At 40.0% G+C, this 23,122-nt stretch overlaps 5 protein-coding genes across 6 annotated transcripts; 1 reads left to right on the top strand and 4 right to left on the bottom strand.

Annotated features, from left to right (window-relative positions):
* LOC104784445 (Na(+)/H(+) antiporter NhaD-like) lies at positions 200 to 3,860 on the top strand. Its single transcript, XM_010509472.2, has 10 exons — positions 200 to 599; positions 777 to 953; positions 1,060 to 1,188; positions 1,281 to 1,457; positions 1,563 to 1,669; positions 1,897 to 2,017; positions 2,563 to 2,624; positions 2,741 to 3,043; positions 3,134 to 3,428; positions 3,535 to 3,860. The coding sequence occupies exons 1-10, from the start codon at positions 360 to 362 to the stop codon at positions 3,652 to 3,654; spliced, it is 1,731 nt and encodes a 576-aa protein (XP_010507774.1). The 5' UTR covers positions 200 to 359; the 3' UTR covers positions 3,655 to 3,860.
* Positions 3,721 to 6,776, bottom strand: LOC104784453 (D-3-phosphoglycerate dehydrogenase 3, chloroplastic). The gene is made up of 4 exons (XM_010509480.2): positions 6,135 to 6,776; positions 5,559 to 6,046; positions 5,384 to 5,479; positions 3,721 to 4,553 (listed from the first exon to the last, which is right to left on the bottom strand). The coding sequence occupies exons 1-4, from the start codon at positions 6,637 to 6,639 to the stop codon at positions 3,882 to 3,884; spliced, it is 1,761 nt and encodes a 586-aa protein (XP_010507782.1). The 5' UTR covers positions 6,640 to 6,776; the 3' UTR covers positions 3,721 to 3,881.
* Positions 6,941 to 9,062, bottom strand: LOC104746334 (reticulon-like protein B11). Of its 2 annotated transcripts, XM_019226925.1 has the most exons (6): positions 8,743 to 9,062; positions 8,225 to 8,405; positions 7,823 to 7,964; positions 7,631 to 7,700; positions 7,385 to 7,540; positions 6,941 to 7,296 (listed from the first exon to the last, which is right to left on the bottom strand). In XM_019226925.1, the coding sequence occupies exons 1-5, from the start codon at positions 8,786 to 8,788 to the stop codon at positions 7,395 to 7,397; spliced, it is 585 nt and encodes a 194-aa protein (XP_019082470.1). In that variant the 5' UTR covers positions 8,789 to 9,062; the 3' UTR covers positions 6,941 to 7,296; positions 7,385 to 7,394. The 2 variants fall into 2 exon arrangements, with proteins under 2 accessions (XP_019082470.1, XP_010507766.1); XM_010509464.2 differs by having other exon boundaries at positions 7,293 to 7,540.
* Positions 14,729 to 16,979, bottom strand: LOC104784426 (cinnamyl alcohol dehydrogenase 4-like). Its single transcript, XM_010509456.2, has 5 exons — positions 16,740 to 16,979; positions 16,490 to 16,603; positions 15,769 to 15,996; positions 15,223 to 15,662; positions 14,729 to 15,134 (listed from the first exon to the last, which is right to left on the bottom strand). The coding sequence occupies exons 1-5, from the start codon at positions 16,826 to 16,828 to the stop codon at positions 14,917 to 14,919; spliced, it is 1,089 nt and encodes a 362-aa protein (XP_010507758.1). The 5' UTR covers positions 16,829 to 16,979; the 3' UTR covers positions 14,729 to 14,916.
* LOC104784410 (RNA pseudouridine synthase 4, mitochondrial) lies at positions 18,029 to 20,539 on the bottom strand. Its single transcript, XM_010509441.2, has 10 exons — positions 20,145 to 20,539; positions 19,995 to 20,057; positions 19,736 to 19,891; positions 19,598 to 19,645; positions 19,428 to 19,508; positions 19,231 to 19,344; positions 19,014 to 19,115; positions 18,749 to 18,860; positions 18,613 to 18,659; positions 18,029 to 18,522 (listed from the first exon to the last, which is right to left on the bottom strand). The coding sequence occupies exons 1-10, from the start codon at positions 20,499 to 20,501 to the stop codon at positions 18,154 to 18,156; spliced, it is 1,449 nt and encodes a 482-aa protein (XP_010507743.1). The 5' UTR covers positions 20,502 to 20,539; the 3' UTR covers positions 18,029 to 18,153.

The following is a 23,122-nucleotide window of genomic DNA, read 5'->3' as shown; positions in this document are numbered from 1 at the left end:
ATATGAAATAGACTGATTACTATTTATAGTATTGTTTGTGACAGTCTTGTCGATATGCCATCAATGAGATTCACATATCGCATGCTACTAATAGTTTATAACGTTTTTATTTTAAAACTGAATGTGTTACAAGTAACTTTACTTATTTACACGATTAGATTGCAAAAAACACAAAATTTAAGGATATATTTGCAAAATCACAAACTTTCAATTTGTGTCTCCGATAGTGTTTACTTCGCCGGACGGCAAGAGATAATATATTATCATCACTTTCTCTCTTTCTCTTCACATCTTCGTCTTCAGTCTTCAGTCTTCACTTCTTTATTCTCTCATTCGCTCTCTCTCTCTGGTGTTCGTCAATGGCGGTGTTTCCTATCGGCTCTCACTTCGCGCCGCCGCATCAGTTGACGAAGAGACACGCCATCGCGACTTCATCCCCTATCTCTCTCTCGACCCGATTGCCGCAGACTGTCTCCTTCTCGAAAGTATCAGGCTCGAGGCTTTCCAGACATAGCGTTCTCGTTAGAGCCGAGGACAAGATAAAGAGCTCTTCTTCTTCTTCTTCTCCTTCGCTCGATGAACCAATCGATGACGATGAGGTTCGAGTTCCCACGATGCTCTCTTTTACAAAATTCAATTTTTCCAAGTCAACGATTTTGAAATTGGATAAGTTTTCATTTCATATAGTGGTGTGATCGGTATAGCACTAAAATGGGTTTAGTTATCGATGGTCATTGCTAAAGTTATGAAAGTTTGTATCTTTATATGATCCACAGGATTTGATGGACTCATCAGGAACATGTGATCCTATATGCTCGGTTGATGAACCTAGTTCAAGTTACTTTGAGGCAAATTACCAACCAAAGACAGATATAATCAAAGCCCTTGCTGTTCTTGCAGCAGCTCTTACAGGAACAGCTGCCATTAATCATTCATGGGTTGCTGCTAATCAGGTTTGATTCTTTGTGTTTTTTTTTATAATGTTCTGTTGGTTTCAAATTCAAAATGTAGGATTAATGATAATAGTTGTTTTTATCTCTGGACAATGTCATGATACAGGATATTGCTATGGCATTGTTGTTCGTAATAGGATACGCTGGAATCATCTTCGAAGAGTCTTTAGCTTTTAATAAAAGTGGAATAGGACTGTTGATGGCTGTGAGTTTGTGGGTTGTGCGGAGCATTGGGGTAAGAATGACATCAATTTCTCTATCGAAGCCTTGATATATATATATGATTTATTTATTTTATTTGTGTATTGTGAATTTTTCTTGTGATAGGCTCCTTCAACTGAGATAGCTGTTTTAGATCTTCAACATGCAACAGCTGAAGTTAGTGAAATTGTATTTTTCTTGCTTGGTGCAATGACTATTGTGGAGATAGTTGATGCTCACCAAGGGTTTAAGTTGGTTACAGACAATATTACTACTCGGAAGCCTAAGACACTTTTATGGGTGGTATGTATATCTCTCTATCTTGGAAATTATTCGCTTCAGTTTACTCTTCTTCTTTTTATTCCTCTGGACATTCTCTTTACTCTTAGAGCTGACATGGTGTTGCAGGTCGGCTTCGTGACATTTTTCCTCAGTTCGATTCTAGACAATCTGACCTCTACCATTGTCATGGTTTCTTTATTGAGGAAACTGGTTCCTCAATCAGAATACCGCAAGTATGAAAACCTTTTCTTAGTGCTCCTATAAGTTAGTTTATTTGTTAAGCTGTTCACAGTGGAAAATATATTGACTCCTTAAAACTTAGATATAGACCTTAAAATTATCAAGGAATCGTATTGGCCATGCCATGATGTAGATTTTCGAGTTTGTTTTGCCGGTTACTGTAAACTTTATTTTGTTTTTAGTGTTATTATTAGTTGACACGCTCAGTAACCAATGGCAGACTTCTAGGAGCTGTTGTGGTAATAGCAGCAAATGCAGGAGGAGCATGGACTCCAATTGGTGATGTTACTACGACAATGTTATGGATTCATGGTCAGATATCCACCTTACCGACTATGCTGGTACTCCTTCTCTTCTTAGATAGTCAGTTAATGTTAACACAATACCTCATTTTCTTTCTTAAGTGCAAGTTACAGTAAGGAACATCGAATGTTTAGAATTAGGACTGTATAGTTCATGAGTTTAGATTTGGTTGTTTAGTAAGGAGCTTGATTCTGAAAGTGGCGGAGGTTACAGCTTATAACTAAAGTCCCTGCTGTTACGTTTTTGGGGCTGGTCTTAGGTTAACTCTGTATACCAAAGCTAAGAGGTAGAACCTGAAAATGGTCCTTTCTCTGGTGTTTCGGATGTTGGATATAGGAACTTCATGGAATCTGTATTTGTCTCGGAAAGAATAAGAAAGTAAAGTTTGGCATAAGCCCCAGTGGTTCTGTAGTTACTCTATATCTTAAAGCCTTTGTTGGAGCTTCTTATTGTGATCATGGTACAACAGCTGGTTTTGTTACTCCAACATGCTATTTGGAGTTTGAACTGTATAGACAAAAATGTTAAAGCATTCACACTAATTTTGATATCTCTGATGGAGGTTTACATACTTTCCTTTCAGGACCTTTTTATACCTTCTGCCGTTTCTCTTGCTGTTCCACTAGCCCTCTTGTCCTTAACCAGGTTATAAGTTCTTCTTGCATTCTCAAACAGAACGAAAGACTATGTTGGCCTTCGGTTGTCACGTAAGTGTTTGCACTGCAGAGACTGATTTATGCAAGTTTATTTTTCTTCCTCAGTGAGGTAAATGGAAAGGAACAAGATTCTAAAGATGTAATGGCTTCTGAAAAGATGGCTCCAAGAGGAAAGCTAGTTTTTGGAGTTGGCCTTGGAGCATTGGTATTTGTTCCGGTCTTTAAGGCTCTTACTGGATTGCCTCCTTACATGGGTATCTTGTTGGGTCTTGGAGTTCTCTGGATTTTGACGGATGCTATTCATTACGGTGAATCAGAAAGACAAAAGCTCAAAGTACCTCAGGCCTTATCTCGAATTGACACACAAGGCGCTCTCTTTTTCCTGGGGATTCTTTTATCTGTTAGCAGGTATTTAATCAACTGATCATCTCCAATTTCTAATGTTCCATTACTCTCATTAATTCAAAATATTTTTTGATGTTCTTACTCATTTTTCAGCCTTGAGGCAGCTGGGATCCTCCGAGAGATTGCCAACTACCTTGATGCTAATATACCAAATGTTGAGCTAATCGCAAGTGCTATCGGTGTTGTATCAGCAATCATAGACAATGTCCCATTGGTTGCAGCGACAATGGGGATGTATGATCTCACATCATTCCCTCAAGATTCTGAATTTTGGCAGCTCATTGCATTCTGCGCCGGCACTGGTGGTTCCATGCTTGTCATCGGTTCTGCTGCTGGTGTAGCCTTCATGGGGATGGAGAAAGTTGATTTCTTTTGGTACTTCCGAAAGGTAAGATACATTCTTCTGGCTTCTCTAAGGTTTAACTACACAAACTGAAACTCAGTACTCTTGAGGCTCTGAGCAAGAAACTTAAGTTTTTGTTTTCTCCATGCAGGTTAGTGGTTTTGCTTTTGCTGGCTATGCTGCTGGTATTGCGGCTTACCTTGCAGTTCATAATCTCCATTTGTCGATCCCAACAACGGTGGCTCAGATCCCATTTCTCCCTGGTTCATAAGCTGCATCAATCTGTGTTTATCCTTTTGAGAAAACAGGACAAAGACAAATCTCTGGTTGGCTGCAATAGTAACATATTACTTCGTCGACATGCTCTTTGGAAAATAATCAACTATGTAATTTGTTACATATACACTCGATTGTATAATCATTATACAGAATGAATCATCCAATTTGATTATTACCCTTTTTGGGGTTTTATGTGCATCCATGTAAAGTATTATTAGCCTATAGTTTTAGAAAAACAAACTCTTCAATGGCAGAAATGTCTCCGATTTTCTTCAAAGTTTCTTTGGTTGGTTGTTCATCTACTCCTATTGCCATCACCGCTTGCTGCCCTGGAGCAATTCGACCAACACTCATGAAGCTCACATTCACGTTTTCATCTCCTAAGATGCTAGCAACTCTACCGATCATCCCAGGCTGATCAACTTGTCTGCACAGAATCACACTCCCTTCTAAACTCACATCCACACCAAATAACCCCACTTTAGTTAGACTTGGAACCCCTTGTTTCACTCTGCCTTCTACTTTGATCTCACCAGACTCTGATAACGCACTGGCGAATCTTGATTCGACGTTTGCGATCCGAACAGTTATGTATTCAATTGGATTCTCTGGTGAGCCGTCAAGAACCATACGTTCTTCTGAGATTTTGACTCCGCGTTGTTTAGCAACATAATCAGAGTTAACCAGGTTTATGAATACGCTGGAAATGGGTTCGATGAGTCCCTTTATGACCATGGCACGGAGAAGTCTAGTGTCGAGATCATCAGGAGCTCTTGAAGAAGCATAAGTCACTTTCACAGCATTCACACCGCTTCCACCAGTTACCAATTGTACAGCTAGCCTCCCAAGCTTCTCAGCGAGCACAACGTACGGTTTCAGCTCCCTCAACACCTGAAAACAGATAGCCAAAAGCTAGAATAATGAGACTTGATCCTGAATTAAGGACTCTGGTTAAAGTTTGAAATTACCTCTAGTGGAACCATTGGTGCATTGACCGCGGTAGCAGCAAGTTCTCCTCTCAAAGCCCCAATAACAGCTTCTGCGACTTCGATAGCCACTCCTTCCTAGGCGTCAGGTAAAGTTTTCAGCAAAGAAGAATAAAATGCAGTTAACGCAAAATCGTATATATAGGGTATGTAATACCTGAGCCTCCATGGTACTGGCACCAAGATGAGGCGTGGCAGTGACACTCTCATGTAACACCAACTTGTTATCCTTAACAGGTGGCTCAACTGTGAAAACATCAAGAGCTGCCTGAGCAACAATACCGGAATCAAGGGCTCTCAAAAGAGCTTCCTCGTCAATAACTCCACCACGAGCAACATTAACAATACGCACTCCTTTCTTCATTCTCGCAAACGTCTCATCATTCAGAAGCTTGGAAGTAGCAGCAGTGAGAGGCAAATGCAAAGAGATAAAGTCTGCAGTTGAAATAGCTACTTCAAAGCTAACTAACTCCACACCAATGGCACGTGCACGATCCGCTGGTGCGTAAGGATCATGTGTAANGAGATCATCGGGAGCTCTTGAAGAAGCATAAGTCACTTTCACAGCATTCACACCGCTTCCACCAGTTACCAATTGTACAGCTAGCCTCCCAAGCTTCTCAGCGAGCACAACGTACGGTTTCAGCTCCCTCAACACCTGAAAACAGATAGCCAAAAGCTAGAATAATGAGACTTGATCCTGAATTAAGGACTCTGGTTAAAGTTTGAAATTACCTCTAGTGGAACCATTGGTGCATTGACCGCGGTAGCAGCAAGTTCTCCTCTCAAAGCCCCAATAACAGCTTCTGCGACTTCGATAGCCACTCCTTCCTAGGCGTCAGGTAAAGTTTTCAGCAAAGAAGAATAAAATGCAGTTAACGCAAAATCGTATATATAGGGTATGTAATACCTGAGCCTCCATGGTACTGGCACCAAGATGAGGCGTGGCAGTGACACTCTCATGTAACACCAACTTGTTATCCTTAACAGGTGGCTCAACTGTGAAAACATCAAGAGCTGCCTGAGCAACAATACCGGAATCAAGGGCTCTCAAAAGAGCTTCCTCGTCAATAACTCCACCACGAGCAACATTAACAATACGCACTCCTTTCTTCATTCTCGCAAACGTCTCATCATTCAGAAGCTTGGAAGTAGCAGCAGTGAGAGGCAAATGCAAAGAGATAAAGTCTGCAGTTGAAATAGCTACTTCAAAGCTAACTAACTCCACACCAATGGCACGTGCACGATCCGCTGGTGCGTAAGGATCATGTGTAATGACATGCATCCCGAGTCCCCTGGCTCGTCTAGCAACCTCTGATCCAACTTTACCAAAACCAAGAACAGCAAGAGTCTTCCCCACAAGTGAAACACCTATATACTTGTTTCTCGTCCACTTGCCTGCAAACAAAAACACTCACATCTCTAACATTTCACAATCGCAATCACTCAAATACAGAACATAAAAAACTCCAGAATTGAAACTAACCAGCTTTGATAGAAGCATCAGCTTGAGCAACATTCCTAGCCATGGCGGTCAAAAGAGCAATACCGTGCTCAGCAGCAGCGACGGTGTTAGCAGTGGGAGCATTGACAACCAAACAACCATACTCCGTGGCAGCAGCTAAATCAACATTATCAATCCCAACTCCAGCGCGTCCAACAACCTTAAGCCTCCCGCGAGAAGACTCAAACACATCTCTACCAACTTTAGTACCACTCCTCACGATAAGCGCATCGCATAGCGAGATCTTCGTGCAAATCTCCTCGAGACTCAGATCATAAGAGCAATCCACATTAGCGTACTTTTTAAGCAGATCAATCCCCGCTTGACCGAGCTTCTCCGTTACGAGAATCGTCGGCTTCCCTCCTCCACCTCCTCCGGTACAAGACGTAGTAACGAGGATGATCCGTCGCCTCTGACGAAAGGAGGGAGTAGTGACGAGCCTTGAGGAGAAGATCGATGATAGATTCAGAAGCGTCGTCGTCGCCATCGAGATGGCGGGAATCTATAGGGGAGAATGTAAGTAGAGGTGTATGTATCGTCGGGCAACAGAGCAGAGAGAGAGAGAGATATGGGCATCATCTTCAGGGGGTTGGCTTTTGTGGGGTTTAAGTGTGTTGTTGTGGATTCCCCCATATCCTCACTGCTTGGTTGATTTTTCAAACTTTATATAGAAGATTAAATAACTTTTTATAATAATCTTTTTTTATCTTTCCTATTACATTTACAGAATAAAATTACAATTTTTGTAACCAATCATTATACATTATATTATGTGCAAAAGAACCATATTAAGTGATTTTAAATATTTTTGTAACCTTCAAACTGTATTAGTTTCATATTTTTGCGATTCTACTGCAACAATAATGCCACAAAGCATTCGTGTAAAACTAAAAACACCAAATTGTCTCGGCAAACCCAAAAACAAAAAAGAAACCAAAAATTCAAGAATCTAGAACAGCCAACAGATACTAAAGAAGAACTCAGATAAAGAGAAACAGAAAGAAATGAACTAAAATCTGTACTGTGTGTGATTCACTTTTCTCCGCTGCTCTTGTAGCATTACTGTGACGGCTCCTTGTTGTGTGTGTTTTAAAGCTGGCTTGCAGTAATTAGTCTTGTGAACAAATAGTTTTTTTTTTTTCACCTGCAGCGGTTGAGTAAAACCACAGTCGAAAAACTAACTCTTTTTTCTTAAACTTTGGAACCAAAACGATTCAGTTGTTCAGACTTACACTCTAGTACCTACTGATGTTTTTTCTCTTTGCTTACGGGCATTGGAAACTTTCTTGAGACACTTCGAACGAATTTAGAAGTTGAATTCAGTTTATCATCAATGTGGTCTTGGTATGTCTCATACACTATAGGAAAAGAAAGGCTGAGCAGAACTCCTGCAAGACACATTCATTACAGAGACGTATTAATTACATAGACTATAACAGCATATAACACACAAGTAAAAAGGTTAGGCAGACGCTCACCAATGTAGACAAGAGTGAGGGAGTTGATTAAAGTACCAACATAGGAGATAACCAACAAGAAAAATGAAACCTGTTTCACAGCAACAAACCAACGTTATGTTAACGGTGCAAATATATCCAGATTCAAAAGGATACGATACAGCAAACGGTTTTCCCAAGTTAAGGAGAAAAAAAAAAAGACTAGACTATAACCTGAAGGAGACGAATCGGACTTCTAGCTATGGTGATATCACTTGCAATTGACAGTACATAATTGATCCATAGCCGAAGATCATCAGCAGCCTTGATCGCAAACTCCTCAGGGATTTCCATATTCGGAACTGGAGGCAAGGGTCTGAAACATCCAACGTTTACTTATATGATTTAGTCAATAGACAAACACATGACTCGATTTCTTATAGCACAGTTCTAGTGATCTTAAGCTTTCATAGTTTCAAATGATGAAGCAGTAACCTTAAAATACATCGAAGGTAGATATTTATGCTAATGCACTCTCTCTACTACCAATAAAAATCAAGCAATGCCGCATAAAGGTTTCATCTTTTCTCATAACAAAACGCAGCAAAAAAAAAAAAGGAAAGAGCCAGAGATTACCGGTTGAGTACTGTAGCAGACTTAGCCCATAAGAAGAGGACCGCAACAAGAAGAAGGAGAACATTGGAGACGAAAGACAAGAGATTGTATCCAGCTCTCTCGAATAAAAACCAAAACCCAGTAGAAGAAACTAGCAAAATCACCGCACCAGTCCGGTTTCTCCATAACAGCAAATCAGCAACTGCAAAATTTTCCAGTCCCATAAAAAACCAAACCCAAAAGATTCAAACTCAATTTTAGCATTTAAGAACACAAGCGTTCACATGGCGAGAGATTCTTAATTATCTCTATAAAAAAATCGTCTATTTGATATAAACTGTGATCAATTTAAAAACTTTTCCCAATGGAACAAAACCCTAAAACGTAATCGATCAATTCAGCAGTACCCCAAACCAACGTAGAAATCGATTGAATCGGAACTGAAACTCGTAAGAGCCACGACTTCAATAGCCCAATTGTAAAAGAAACCAAATTTGGGTTAAGATGAACGCAATTAGGAATGAGAAAGAGAGACAAACCTGAGCCACCACCAAGAGATTGATGAACAGAAACGGAATCTCCCATGGCGGATCAGTTAGGGTTCTTCCGCATAGAAGTTTGTAATTGTAAAGGCAAAATGAAATTTTACGAATCGATGTCTTGAGTCGAAAGATTTGCTTGGTGATCGCCGAACAACGCAACTGCTTTGGATGATGATGATGATGATGATGAATCGTGCCTCCTCTCTTCGTACATCAAAAAAAACAAAAAAAAAAAGATTAAAGATTTTTCCTTTACGCTTCGGCGACAAAGTTTTAAGAAATTTTAATTAGTTGTATCAAATTAAAAAGTAATTTTTGTTTCTTTTTAATTATTGAAGCTTTTGCCTTCTAAATATTTTCTTTTTGTGAATGACTAGGAGAAAAACCTATCAGCTTTTATTATATAAAAATTAAAAATTACACTCTAACAAGATGAGGACACTCAGCTAACGGTGCACAACAATGATCAATATTCAGTGCAAAACCCCCGCACCAATTCCCTGAACCATCTCGTAAAACCCTACTCGCAGCTGCAATCCCTGGGTTATCACGTGACGCACCATCTATGTTCACTTTGTACCACCTAACCATCAGAGGCAACCATTGTACTAAACATTCTCTCATCTCTTCTACTGGCCCTTTTATCTCCACACTCGCAGTCCCTACCGCCATAGCTAAGTCCTTCAGAAACTTAACTCTGTCCCACCACATGTAAGTGTCGCCAAACAGATTCCCGCACCTCCATTTCCACGCCCACCATACAGACAAACCCAACAACACCGACCATGAATTACGTGCTGAACCATCCTCCTTACTAAGATTAGTATATAACCATTCCAATAACATCTGAGAAAAGAAGATACGGCGCTTCCTCTGAGGCACCAGCCGCTGCCACACCCCCGCCATTGCAGGACAATCCCGAAGAACATGCATGTTCGTTTCTATACCACCCTTACAAACCTGACAGATATCCGCATCGTACAAATGACGGCAATACCTCTCTATATTAGTCATAATAACTTGTCTCGCCGCTTGCCAGATAAAAACTCTCACCCTCTCCGGGACTGAAACTTTCCACACTCTATCATAAAACGAAGTCATACTCTGCGCGGATTGAGCGTCCCTCATGAGCATGGCGTAAGCCGAACTAACTGTAAAATTTCCATCCATTGTCCCACTCCAAGACAACCGATCACGGGCTCCAGTCACCAAATCCAGCACCACTGACATCAGTTCTAACCGCTGATCAGTCGTCACATAAGGTGCAATATGATCCCATAACCACCCAACTCCATCCTGCCAAAGATCACGAACTGTAACCAATTCATAACCAACAGGCAACGACCGTATAACTAGCTCCATCAAAGGTCTATTTAGCAACCAACGATCTGTCCAGAACTTAGTGGTTCTAACATCCCCAATAACCCATTCAAGCCCCTCAAAGATCACCTCATGCAACCCAACACCAATACTACGCCACGTCGACGACCAATGACTCTTACTCCGCAACCACCCTGTATCATGGACACTACCAACTTTATATTTGTCACGAACCACCCTTGCCCATAAACTGGTGTGATCATGAAGTAACCTCCAACCTATTTTTGCAAGCATAGCCTTATTCATCTCCCCCGACACCCTGATCCCTAAACCACCCTCACCCTTAGGTTTGCAAACTTGGTACCATGAAACAAGATGTAACTTACTCTTCTCTGTGGTAGTGCCCCACAAAAAATCACGGGAAATCTTTTCCAAACGACTAAGTGTACTTGCAGGAAGCTTGATCGTACTCATCGTATGGATCGGTATTGAAGACAACACTGATTTCGTCAGTGTCAACCTACCCGCAAAACTCAGACATCTGCCCTTCCAACCTGCCAAGCGAGATGAGACCTTCTCAACAACCGCACTAAAAGTCTCCTTATTAATTCTTTTTTGTAACAGCGGCGTTCCCAAATAGTTACCAAGCTCCTTTGTCGCTCTAATACCACTCTCAGCACTTATTAGATTGCCCATTTCGCGAGAAACATTCGCAGAAAAGAAAATCTTGGACTTTTCAAGACTGACTTTCTGTCTAGACGCCAAGCAGAACTATTCTAACACCTTACGCACTATGCGGATTTGAGCAACAGAGGCTTCAGCAAACAAGATTAAGTCATCTGCAAAACAAATATGTGATAATTTAGGCCCACCAACAGATAAGCTAATCGGCTTCCAAGCTTTACGGTCAACCTCCCCCTCAATCATATGACACAACCTCTCCATACACAACACAAACAAATATGGTGATAAAGGATCACCCTGTCAGAGTCCCCTCAAAGGTTTAAAAGGTTCAGTCTGCTCTCCGTTCCACAACAGGGTCATTGATGGTCCTGAAACACATTGCATAATCCAACCTACTCACACCTCAGACAAGCCAACTGCCGTTAATGTTTATGCTAAAAAATCCCAGCGAATGCGATCATAGGCTTTCTCAAAGTATAACTTTAACAACATCCAACCTTTCTTGCCCTTCTTACGTTTCATAGAATGTACAGCTTCTTGTACCACCACAATATTGTTAGTACTTAAACGTCCTGGTATAAAACTAGATTGAGCAGGCCCAACTATGTTAGAAATAACCTCCTTTAGTCGTCCCACCATTGTCTTTGTAATCGTTTTAAACAGAACATTACATAAACTTATTGGCTTGAACTGAGTGATCCGCTCAGGTTTAGCAACCTTCGGTATCAGTGTCACCAGCGCATCATTTGTGTTAGGAGGCAAACAACCAGTATTAAAAAACTCTAGTACAAACCTCAATACCGACTCTCCCACAATCTCCCAATATTTGTGATAGAAAACCGGCTTAAACCCATCTGGTCCAGGGGCTTTGAAACCTCCCATATTGCGAATAGCTCCCTCAACCTCCAAAGCAGTAAAAGGCTTATTTAACATATTAACCTCTCCACTAGACAACTGTAAAAAACCCTCACAAGACAGACCAATAGTCTCCATCTCCACATCTTCCAGCGAATACAAACGAGTAAAATACTCCACAGCCATTTTCTCGAGATCCTTGCCCTCAGAAATCCAACTCCCCCTATCATCCTTCAACATATCCACTTTGCTCCTTCACTTTCTGATTATCGTAGACATGTGAAAAAAATTTGTATTTCTATCACCCTAAGCCCACCACTTTGCTCTTGATTTTTGAAACCAAAGCATCTCTTCCTGCTCCAAAACCACATCAAATTCTTTTAACAAACCATCCTCCTCCTCCAACAATTCAGTAGTCTGAGCCTGATCAATTTTAGCTTGAACTAACTTAATAGCCTTCTCCAGTTTCAGTTTCCTAGAATGAATATCCCCAAAAACCTCTTTGTTCCACTTTTTCAATGTCATTTGTAATCTTTTTAGAGCCTCACACGTGTTGATGATCCTATCCCACGAAGATACTAACAGATCTTTAAATCTCGGATGCTGTAACCATGCTGCTTCAAAGCGAAACAACCTTCTACTCGCATCTCCAACCAGCTGCGGTGTAAGATGGACATACAGAGGAGCATGGTCTGAAGCAAGGAACGGCAAAATGAGTAACCACAGCTTCTTGCCATTTAAGATGTGAGTGTGCACAACAAAGGACGCGGTCCAGCCTCTTAGCAACAAAAAACCTCTCTACTCGATCTCTGTTCCAAGTAAACTGATTCCCCCGAAAACCCATATCTATAAGAGACAACTCATTAATCCACTCCCCAAACGCTAAAGAATCCGGAGATAACAATCCATTTCCCCCAGTCCTATCATCAAGACGGACAATTGTGTTAAAATCTCCACCAGTGACCACCAGACCAGTAACCCTTCTAATCACCTCAGATAATTCACCCCATAAGCCACTCCTACGACTCACCGTGGGAGCATCATAAACAACAATTAAATTTAACATCTCCAACCCGTCCACTACAAGCGCGTGAATAAATTGATCAGATGATTTCAAAATGGTCACACTGCCGATACCTGATCTCCACAACAGCCATAAACCACCCCGCTGACCCACTGCATCAACTTGGAACATGTTCTCAAACCCCAACCCCCGACATATACATCCGGCTCTATCTCCCCCCGCATGAGTCTCAAACACTGCCAAAACATCTGTCGGAAACTTCTTCAACAAATACCTGATCGACCTTCGGAAATTAGGCTTATTTGCCCTCCGGCAATTCCACAATAAAGCATTAATCATTTGTAAATAAAACACGACAGGAAAATCCGGGGCAGACCATCATTGTCCCGAGAGCTCCGTACCCACTAGCGACGGATCCTTACATACCACCAAAGCTGTATCATTCGATACCTCCATCGAAACAGAGCTTGTAATCGCATCCGATCCCAGAACAGGGCCTGAGCGGGAACCTGAATCAACCACACCTCCATTTGAATTTGTTGTAACAAACACTCCACCTGCACGACCCAGATTCTCCTTCTCAATCCGGAGTCACTTCCCATTCACCGATAATTCACTCTTCGTTTGTCCAAAAATTAAACCTCTGGTGGGCTTAGTGGGTCGCACAGGTTTGGACTTCACCATATGTGTCTCCGACCCATTACCATACACTCCCTTCTTACCCACAGGCCCATCTGACAGCCCAGCCGATTTCTCCTTCACACGAGCCCCAAACACCATTGACTTCTCCCCCAAGGCACGACTTTCCTTTTGAAATTGATTCAAATCTTCAATGTTTTCCTTTGACATGTAATTCAAAGCATCAATATTTTCCTTATCCTTCCCCGAATCAACTCCAGTAGTATTCTTCTCCGGTGTTGCCAAATCCACTCCTAACCTTCCAAAAGTGTTTGCAAGCGTGATAATCGCTAGTACACTTTCCTTATTCGAAACCATAGACGGACCATTTCTCCGATTAGACTCCGACCGCCTTCCCCGGTGTTTCACCGGAACAAAACCATCATTTTCTTGAGACTTACTCCCCGAGGGCTCCTTGTTCGCCGCTACAGCCACTGAACCCACCACTTCACGATTCTGCACCCGTTTTGGACATGAACTAACTAAGTGTCCATAGAGACCACAACCAGAGCATATGTTACTCAAACCTTCATACGCAACAAAAAATCTCTCCTCATTAATCATAATCATCCCTTTAAGTGGTCTACTAAGATTCACCTCCACACACACTCGGGCAAACCTTGCTCTTTCAAAATTCAGCGTATGAATATCCACTTTAATCGGGTTACCCACACCCTTAGCAATCCCCATTAACACTCGACTATGATAAAAATTTAGGGGGAGATTCGCCAATCGCACCCAAACTGGTGTCGTAGTAATCTTGTCCCGCAACGGATCGAAATTAGGCGACCAGGCTTGCACCATAAGGTAACTCCCAAAAATTCTCCATGGACCCCCAGTTAGAGCCGCCATGTACTCCTCCTCACTCCCAAACCGGATCATGAAAAACTGTCATGGAAGATCCATAACATGCATCGTCCCACTTGACTTCCATATTTCCCGTAACCTCCGACTTAACACCGCAATCGGCACACTTCTCCCTAAAACCTTAACAATTATACAATTCTTCCACAGTCCATTCATAGCCTCTAAAATCTCCTTCCCAATAGTAACCACTGGCTCCCCATCCTCACCATCAGGAAACTCCAACATCATTCTTGCATCGACAAACTCATCATTCACCACCGCCTCCGGCGCTAAACGTCCCCCAACAGTTCCTCCGGTACCTTAGTAACCCATGAACCAGGCGTATCCGGCGGGTCCCCGGGTGGCCGAGATCTCTCCCCAATATCCTCCATTATCGCATCTTGATCACTACCGCTCAAAACCCTAAATTCACCTTTCGCACTCGCTGTCGCCATTCGTTCTATAATACTTTTAGCCCAAAGTTGGTTGGCAATAAAAAGAAGAAACCGAAAGTTTAAATTTTATTATTTAATTTGAGAGTCATAGTTTAACAACTTTGAATTATCAAATTACGAGTTGGAGAAAATTATATGCTCATATTTTTGTTTTTTCTTTCTTTTGTGACAAACCAATGTATGTAAACCAGCAGAACAGTGACATTAAATCACATAAGCATTCGTTTTCTGAACCATTTAGGAAAAAAAAGACACAACAAACGTTCGTTGGACCTATTAATAGGCCCATAACATTTATTTAGTACGTTTTTAGTTTGTTGCAGCCTCCTCCACGAGGTTACTTCCTGCGACGTCAACGACGAATCTGTAACGAACATCGTTCTTGTGAAGCCTCTCAAACGCAATGTTAAGCTCATCCATCTTCACTACTTCGATCGTCGACGTTAGCCCTTTCTCTTTGCAGAAGGCCAACACTTCCTCTGTTTCTTTTATGCTCCCTATGAAGCTTCCCGATATCACTTTCCTCCCTGTCAAATATTTTAAAAATAAATCACGCTTTAGCTATCTAATTTTCTTTTAAAATGATTTAATTAGCACACAAGAAATTAGACTGACCAAGAATGACGAGAGGAGTTAAGAACTGGAGAGGAGTGTTGATAACTCCCATGAGAATCAGTTTCCCATCGAGTTTAAGACAAGCTAAATAAGGCTCAAGAGGGTGAAACACCGGTACGGTGTCGATGATGTAGTCAAGAGTATCTGCGAGTCTTTGCATCTCTGCTGGATCAGAGCTTACTACGTAGTCGTCAGCTCCTAGATGCTCCATTGCTTCTTCTTTTTTTTTGTTTGATGAGCTTATCACAGTCACGTGATGTCCCATTGCTTTTGCTATCTTCACACCCATGTGCCCTACTCCACCTAACCCTAGAATCCCTCCTTTCAGCCCACTTGCCATGAGACCAAAATGGCTCAACGGACTGTAGACAGTTACTCCCGCACAGAGCAGCGGTGCAGCCTGCTCCACCGCCATTCCTTCGGGGATCTTCACAACAAACCTTTTGAATTGACCAAAGAAAAATAGGTCACTTGTGAATAAAGAAACAAATGCTCTGTGTTTTCTTGTGAAACAAGAAAGGTGTGTATGTATGTGTGTGCGCTTACTTTTGATTGACGATCATGGTGTCGGCGAAGCCACCTTGTGTGGGTTTCCCGTCTGTGTAGACATCGTTGTAAGTCCAGACTCTCTTGTTACAGTACTGCTCAAGGTCTGAGCTGCACGGCTTGCAGCTTCCGCAGCATCCCACGATCACGCCGACACCGACAACATCTCCTACAGTAAACTTGCTCACATCTGATCCCACTTCCACCACCTCACCTACCACCTCGTGCCTGCAAATAAAAAATTACACTTTTAGTTTTTTTTTTAACTGGATCGTGCTCGTAGAATTCAACTACCTTGTCTGCATAATAATTGAAAAGTCTAAATAGTGGAAAAGAGTGGAAGATGTGGTTTACAAAACAAATGTTAGATGTGTAAGTGTGTGACAATAGCACATTCAATTATCTTCAGTATGCGACAATAGCACATCTTCAAACAATAATGTCAAGTCAACTTTAGACCAAAAATCCTCTTTCACACCACAAAACGTTCAAAAACATGCATAACATATAATTACAATTAACTCCAAGTTGAAAAGATTTAGTAACCTAGAAAAATCTGAAATCATATTATTTATATATGATTGGGTTCTAAACTGAAGTCAATCAGTGACTTGGGGATCGACTTTTTAAAATGATGAAAAGAAAATGGGCAGCAGGAAAGAGTTATACTGAAGAAAAAAGAGCAGAATAATTAAGAAAAGAGAGTTAAAGAGAAAATTACCCAGGAACCATAGGATAATTGGACATTCCAAGATCATTTTTAATCTGGTGGATATCAGTATGGCAAATTCCACAACATATAACCTTTATATACACATCATCTGCCCCTGTGCTCCTATATTAACAAAATTTATCCAAGCTTTCAACAACAACAAAATGAAGAATTTCAAATAACTCTTTGAGAGACATATAATCAAATTAAACCATAAAAAAAATTAGATTACACAACGAACAATAAGACAAACTAAAACCTTAAAGTGTAGGAGTAAGGAGCAAGAACACCAGAAGGATCTCTTGCAGCCCATCCTAAAGCCTTCTTTTCTCCTCCTTCACTTCCCATTTTCTTTGGTTTCTCCGACTTCTTTTTGTTTGTTTCTATAATGTAATGTTGAGAGATTTATGTGTGTCTATGGAAACATGACTCTAAAGGTAGTCTGTTGACAAATGTTATATACAGAGAAAATGAGGAAAAAAAGTATTTTTATAATACCAAAAGAGAGGAGGAAACTTGGGATATTGTTTTAATGTTTTTGGTGGACATGCCTTTTTTAATCAGTAAGTTCGACCAACCAAACCTCTTATCTTTTTTTTTTCCAGTAGTACAACCATTATTTTGTTATTGCGGTGATAAACTTACATTTATGTTATACAACCTACTACGAGTATCAAGATAGAAAATAATGGAACCAAAGAGAACTATGCTTTTTTCTTTCCAAAATTGATTTAAAACGAAACAAACGAAATATAAATTCCATGTCAACTACAACATGTGAATGCTTTTAACTAAAATTTTCAACACAAACAAAAAAACATTGCGTAGTGAGTTTGGTAATTTAGCCAACCTCGAATATAGATATTTTTTTAATGTGGATTGTGGACCATGACTTGGACATGCATAGAGAGATAAATATCCGATACATCTATACAGGGACTGTACAAATTTAATATAGAGCTAGGCTGAGAAAAAAGACACGCATCATCAATTCAGGTGGCTATTCTTGTTGTTTAATGAAGTAAAACATGATTACTACTCTTCATAATTTTAAACTTCAAGTAGTAGTATTTGTTTTGTGTATATTTAAGGGATAATTTTTACTTTGTTCTCAAGTGTACTTCCGACTTGAATAAGACGTTTGATCAAGCCATCAAGGAGAAGGGAGTAGGTGATGTACTAATAGTGTAGTTGGTAAAAGATTCGACGCCACTCTTTTGTTTTTAAGCCTATCCAACCAAATAAAGCGACATCATCAACTTACTTTTCATACAAGATAATTCACAATTGTTTTTTTTTTTTTTTTCCAGTAATAATTTTTAAAATACCAACCAGTCTTTGTTCCGGTTAGGTACTGAGTTACCGATATTCATACTCAATTACATAGCTATTCGTCCACCCACCTTTCGTTTTCCACAGTGCGACATATATTTTTTTTAGTTAACAAACTTATACTAATGTAGCCACTTAGTCAAACAACTGTAGCATGAATCCAAAACGCGCTAATTGTCTCAACCATACGAATAATAATTACTCAATTATATGAGATCGTCACTCAAAATCTAACTACTTATCTTTGTATGAGAATATTCAAGGTCCAAAGAGAGACAACACAGTGACTACTTGGGAGCCTTGGGAAAACAAAGAAGAAAGCTTGGGGACTCATTAAAAATCTAGTTTTTGTCACAAGTTTCGTCGACTTTAGATTTCAACAAATTAAAGCTTAGCTGCATATGACTAGGCAATGGAGCATCGAATTTAAGGCTACCGATATCCGAAATATCAGAATCTGAAGAAACCTCCATTTTCTCCAGCAGCTGAGATATGTTTGGCAGGTCGATTTGTTTTGAATGGAGATGAAGGTGTGGCTGTTTTGAAGAGACATCACCACCATCGAGATCCAAGCCAAAAGGAGATGATGATTGCTTGGTCGGGGTGTTTTCTGAAGAGACTAATGGTTCCCGGGTTTTATGAGCTTGCCATCCATATTTATAGTCCCCAACTATTGGTGTTCCTAGAACTTCTGCGCAGTGTACACGAAGCTGTTGCAATGAAGAACAGTTGAAAACAGATTGTCAAGAAACAGAAATAAAAGAGAGAAAGTTGAAACATTAACTGAATGTTCCAAAGACCTGATGTTTTCTCCCGGTTAAAGGTCGAAGTTCAAGCCATGTGTATCCTACAATTTCACAATGTGCTAAACACTCAAGGCCAAATCATTTTATTTAAATATTGACTGAAAAGACAAATGTCATTTGTCCCACTAACCATGTGGTGAAGATTCAATCACTCGGTACTCGGTGATAGCATGCTGAGTAGAAACGAGTTCCCCATTATCATCAACTGTGATACGATCAGATTTGCCATCATCCACAACCACCTACTCAGATATTCCACATATGTTTTTAGCTTACAATTTGACTCTAGTAAAGCAACTAAAGAAATAGATTGAGTGTGAACAAATAAATCAAATAGACAAAAACTTCGATGGATGAAACAGAAACACTCTAGCTATAACAGACTGTAGACTGACCTTTCTGAGTGGCGCTGAAATCTGTCCCTTTTTACGTCTCGGACACCCGATTACAAGTGCTATATATTTTCTTTTCAAGGATTTTATGTTCTTTTTGACACCCTAAGAGATAAGAGAAACAGTCATTGGTGTGAGAAATTTATGTGTATTTCCCACGAATCATGACAAATAAGCTTCTCAAGTAAGGAAAAGTTGTGAGAGAAAGAAGAGGATTTACATATGCGGATGCACCAGTTGTTTTCTCGCGGAATATGGAATGAAGAACTGTAGCAGCCGTCTGTGTTCTTGCCAACACCAAAAGTCCACTACAGTCTCTGTCAAGTCTGTGCACCTAACCCAAACACAATACTTGCATAAGGCATAAGAACTAGGTTCCACAAATTCTAATCAGTGCATATATAATTCTTAACTAACCAGACGGGGAGTCTCTGATTTATCAAATGTCAAGCAAGTGGCAGCGAGTTCATCGATACTGGTCTTGATCCCAGTCCCACCCTGTGTAAGAGCAAAAGTGCTATCATATTCACAAGCTCCACGAACATGATCTATAAAATCCATCAGAATGCAAAATATGAATGACTTACTTGAACAGCCATACCATGAGGTTTATTCAGAACAATAATGGATGGATCCTGCCACATTAATTAACTCACTCAGTTCAGATCCATCAATCTACTATATAACATCAATATAAGCAGACTAAGAGTATAGAGTTTCAAAACCTTGTACAAAACCAAACTGCAAACGAATTTGCGTTCTTCTTCACTACAACGGAAGCTTTCTTTCTTATCAGCAGGCTGCTGCGGCGGCGCACCATTGTCTACCGACAGAGGAAGGAAAATTCTATCTCCAACATTCAAAGATTCCTTAGCTGCCACCTTCAAGGATCAGAATCAAAGACCATCAGATGATAAAGCAGCTTATCTATTAAAAAAAAAAACAGTTCTTGTTACAATCAATAGATCACAGAATAGTATTTACCCTTTTAAGCTTGCTCCTTTGTAGTTCATCACCATCACAACTCACAGACATTTCTCTCCTAACCTAAATCAATTACAATGTAAGGAAATTAATAACAATTCAATCAAATTCTAGAAAGATGAAGCAATTAGTATTCGAATAGAGTAGAACCTGTCTCAAACGAAAGAGTTTCTGAACGAGAGTCCTGGGTAAATCGGGACGACAACGAAGTATCCACCTAAGCGCCGTCGTGTTTGACCCATCCGTTGAACCTTTGATTGAGTCTCCGTCGGAAGTGAGCTCCTTTCCTACGGCGGTGCCATTGACGGTGGGATAAAAAGAAGGTAAAGTAACCCATTTCCCACTTGAATCATCTGTCTGAGCTGTACTGTATCCGCGGCACTGATGAACCGCCGCAACCGCGGCCAGAGACAAGTATTTGGTCGGATCCTTGAAGGAAGAGATCGTAGGCGATTGGGATTGGAGATGTCGACGGAGCGTCGCAGTCGCAAGTCTCCATTTCGCCATTTTTTAGGGTTTAATCCAAAATTCAAAATCAGGGTTTAAGAGGGTTTTGGGGGAGAAGATGGAACAACCGATCGATGATGGTCTTAATTTAGACAATAAACCACCCGGTTCTGTATTGCTTACCGGTTTAATTACAAGACCAGAAAACCGAACCGGAACGATCTGCTAGAGAAAATACTCTGTCGTGTTCCAGCCACATCATATCTCTGAGGCAGTTACGATCTACTTGCAAACGATGGAACAGTTTAATCAACGATAAGATATTCACAAGAAATTACTTGGATAAATCCCCAAAACAGTTTCTGATTTTCATGTTAAATGAGTTTAGGGTTTGTTCCGTGAGCCTCAATCATCTCCATGGAGTTGTTCCATCCGTAGAGGTTAAATGTGAGCTTAGCCTACCAGATCCATATTATAATAATTTATATCAATTCGATGTTTGTGATGTCTTTCACTGCGACGGCTTATTGTTATGCATTGACAAATATTGCACTAGAATCGTGGTTTGGAACCCGTGTACTGGACAAAAAAGGTGGATACAGACAAGACATGGTCACAAGCTAAACGAAGACTATGCTCTTGGATCTTACCAAGACAGTAAAACGGGCGATAAGAGCTACAAAATCTTGTACTTTTGGGGTCCTACCGGCGACAAAAGATTTGAAATATATGAGATTAACTCTAATTCATGGAGAGTTGTTGATTCCATTCCTGATTGCAACGTAGCATTTATTGATAATGCATGGCAAGTTCTTGAAGGGAAAGAATTACTGGATTGCTTGTGAGGAACCGATTGTCGAATTCTTACTCACTTTTGATTATGCAACAGAGAGATTTGGACGTCTGCCTCTTCCCTCTCAGCGTCCTGAACCTGATTATCTAGTTGTAGCTTTATCGGTTCTTAGGCAAGAGAAAGTTTCCGTGTTATTATATCCAATAAAAATATTATCATCAAGGACGACAGAGATATGGGTGACAAATGAGATCGATGAGACGGATAAGGTGTCGTGGAGCATGCTCGCAGCAGTGGATTTGAATCCAGTTAATGTTTTTGTTCATTGCGTAAGCGTAAGCTTCTTGGTCGGTGAGGACAAGAAATTCCTCGTGAGTATTGATAATGGAACCCACGGCAATAACATGGTATTCATTGTTGGACTGGACAATCAAGTGAGACAAGTGGATTTAGGATCGCTTCAAATAGGCCATTTTTGTTTAGTTACGTTCCAAGTTTAACTCAAATCCACCCCGAATGATTAAACTACAGGGCAAACGTCACTTTCTTGGATTTACTTCACTGTAATCTTGAATAATTGATAAACTGGTGTTTCACTAATTAATAAACTTTTATTTCCTTGCTTTTTAATTAAAACACAGTCTTTGAAAGTTGTGATCAAATTATATTATATTTTCTTACATAAAAGACGACGAGTTATGTTTCAGCTTCAATTTTCTAGTTTTTTTTTTCTTTAATTCTTTTCAAGCTTTTCCGTTTCAATTTACTAGCTTTCTTATAATTATAAGACATGAATACTTTATATAGCTTTCTCATATGTTGTTCTCAATCTTTGAAGAGCATGTGGTTCAGGCCGATCAATCTAAGAAGATGTATGTTGACTGTACAAGTAAAACGCACACATATAACATTAATCGGGAAATCAAAAGAGACAGGTTAAGGTGAAGAAAACGGATTTATTTATTGATCAAGAACAACTCCGAGATTACAAGAAAGTGACCAACTTGAGTGGTTTACAAGTAAAGGTTTCTCAGACTAATTATACTTGAGCCTATATAGGGTCTTGTACGTATTTTTCGATCCCCTTCTTAGCGGCTGAGCTCCTCATTTTATATTTCTCTTGAGTGGTAATCACAACGATGATAATGTCAGACCTACCAAAAGATGTGGTAGAGGAGATACTATGTCGTGTCCCTGCAGCCACATCTGTGAGGCAGTTATGATTTAACTAATTAAGATGTATGTTGACTAGAAAAGATGTATAAGTTTAAAGTTCATAACTCGTGAGTAAAAAATAAATCATGTAACGTATTGATATTAGTTTGTATTACCTATACGATCTTGAAATCAAAAATCCAATAATATGCATTTAGTTAATTAGACCGTGTTGTCTATATAGTAGAAGTGTAGAACACTCATAAATTAAATAATAGACCTACACCTATATAGTCGGTGCCTCCTTGAGTCGCATAAAGTCGAAAGCATGCATGTAACTGAATTACATATAAAGCTTACTTACAAACAATTTTATCGAGAATATTAATTTTGATCGAATGTTAACGCTAACAGAGAAAGGTATTTTATATGTTTCTTCAAATAGAAAACAAAGTAGAAAAATGAAAACATATAGCTGTAAAGGTGTTGTCATATAACTTAACTTATCATTGTTGTTTTCATCATGTGAGCCCAAAAGGTCAAAGGTAGTTCTAGCTCCCCTCTCATGAACGCGATATATTGTCCTTGACAAAATAAATTAACGTAAAATACGAGTCGCAGTCTTAATAATGTATGTATTTTATTAACAAATGTAAAACCAACAAACTTGTAAACTAAACCTATCGCTAACTCAAACTTGCAATTTTTACGGAATTTAAAGTACGTGGGGGGG

The sequence above is a fragment of the Camelina sativa genome, chromosome 1 (assembly GCF_000633955.1).
Source record: "Camelina sativa cultivar DH55 chromosome 1, Cs, whole genome shotgun sequence".
In the NCBI taxonomy this organism is placed as follows: domain Eukaryota; kingdom Viridiplantae; phylum Streptophyta; class Magnoliopsida; order Brassicales; family Brassicaceae; genus Camelina; species Camelina sativa.
This window is presented reverse-complemented; position numbering and strand designations above follow the sequence as displayed.

Bases quoted from the DNA above. Each gene is read 5' to 3' on its own strand.
- LOC104784426 (XM_010509456.2), bottom strand. From the start codon at position 16,828: ATGGGAAGTGAAGGAGGAGAAAAGAAGGCTTTAGGATGGGCTGCAAGA. The intron at 15,997-16,489 runs GTAATTTTCTCT...TTTTATTTGCAG, and splicing joins AATTATCCTATGGTTCCTGG to GCACGAGGTGGTAGGTGAGG. The intron at 15,663-15,768 runs GTAAGCGCACAC...TCAATTCAAAAG, and splicing joins ACCATGATCGTCAATCAAAA to GTTTGTTGTGAAGATCCCCG.
- LOC104784453 (XM_010509480.2), bottom strand. From the start codon at position 6,639: ATGGCGACGACGACGCTTCTGAATCTATCATCGATCTTCTCCTCAAGG. The intron at 5,480-5,558 runs GTATTACATACC...CCTGACGCCTAG, and splicing joins CCAGTACCATGGAGGCTCAG to GAAGGAGTGGCTATCGAAGT. The intron at 4,554-5,383 runs GTAATTTCAAAC...ATCTGTTTTCAG, and splicing joins CACCAATGGTTCCACTAGAG to GTGTTGAGGGAGCTGAAACC.
- LOC104784410 (XM_010509441.2), bottom strand. From the start codon at position 20,501: ATGGCGAAATGGAGACTTGCGACTGCGACGCTCCGTCGACATCTCCAA. The intron at 19,892-19,994 runs GTAAATACTATT...TGATCCTTGAAG, and splicing joins AAAGGAGCAAGCTTAAAAGG to GTGGCAGCTAAGGAATCTTT. The intron at 18,523-18,612 runs GTCTTTGGAACA...TCATTGCAACAG, and splicing joins TAACCGGGAGAAAACATCAG to CTTCGTGTACACTGCGCAGA.
- LOC104784445 (XM_010509472.2), top strand. From the start codon at position 360: ATGGCGGTGTTTCCTATCGGCTCTCACTTCGCGCCGCCGCATCAGTTG. The intron at 954-1,059 runs GTTTGATTCTTT...GTCATGATACAG, and splicing joins CATGGGTTGCTGCTAATCAG to GATATTGCTATGGCATTGTT. The intron at 3,044-3,133 runs GTATTTAATCAA...CTCATTTTTCAG, and splicing joins ATTCTTTTATCTGTTAGCAG to CCTTGAGGCAGCTGGGATCC.
- LOC104746334 (XM_019226925.1), bottom strand. From the start codon at position 8,788: ATGGGAGATTCCGTTTCTGTTCATCAATCTCTTGGTGGTGGCTCAG. The intron at 7,965-8,224 runs GTAATCTCTGGC...TGGATGTTTCAG, and splicing joins TCTGCTACAGTACTCAACCG to ACCCTTGCCTCCAGTTCCGA. The intron at 7,701-7,822 runs GTTATAGTCTAG...GCTGTGAAACAG, and splicing joins GTCCGATTCGTCTCCTTCAG to GTTTCATTTTTCTTGTTGGT.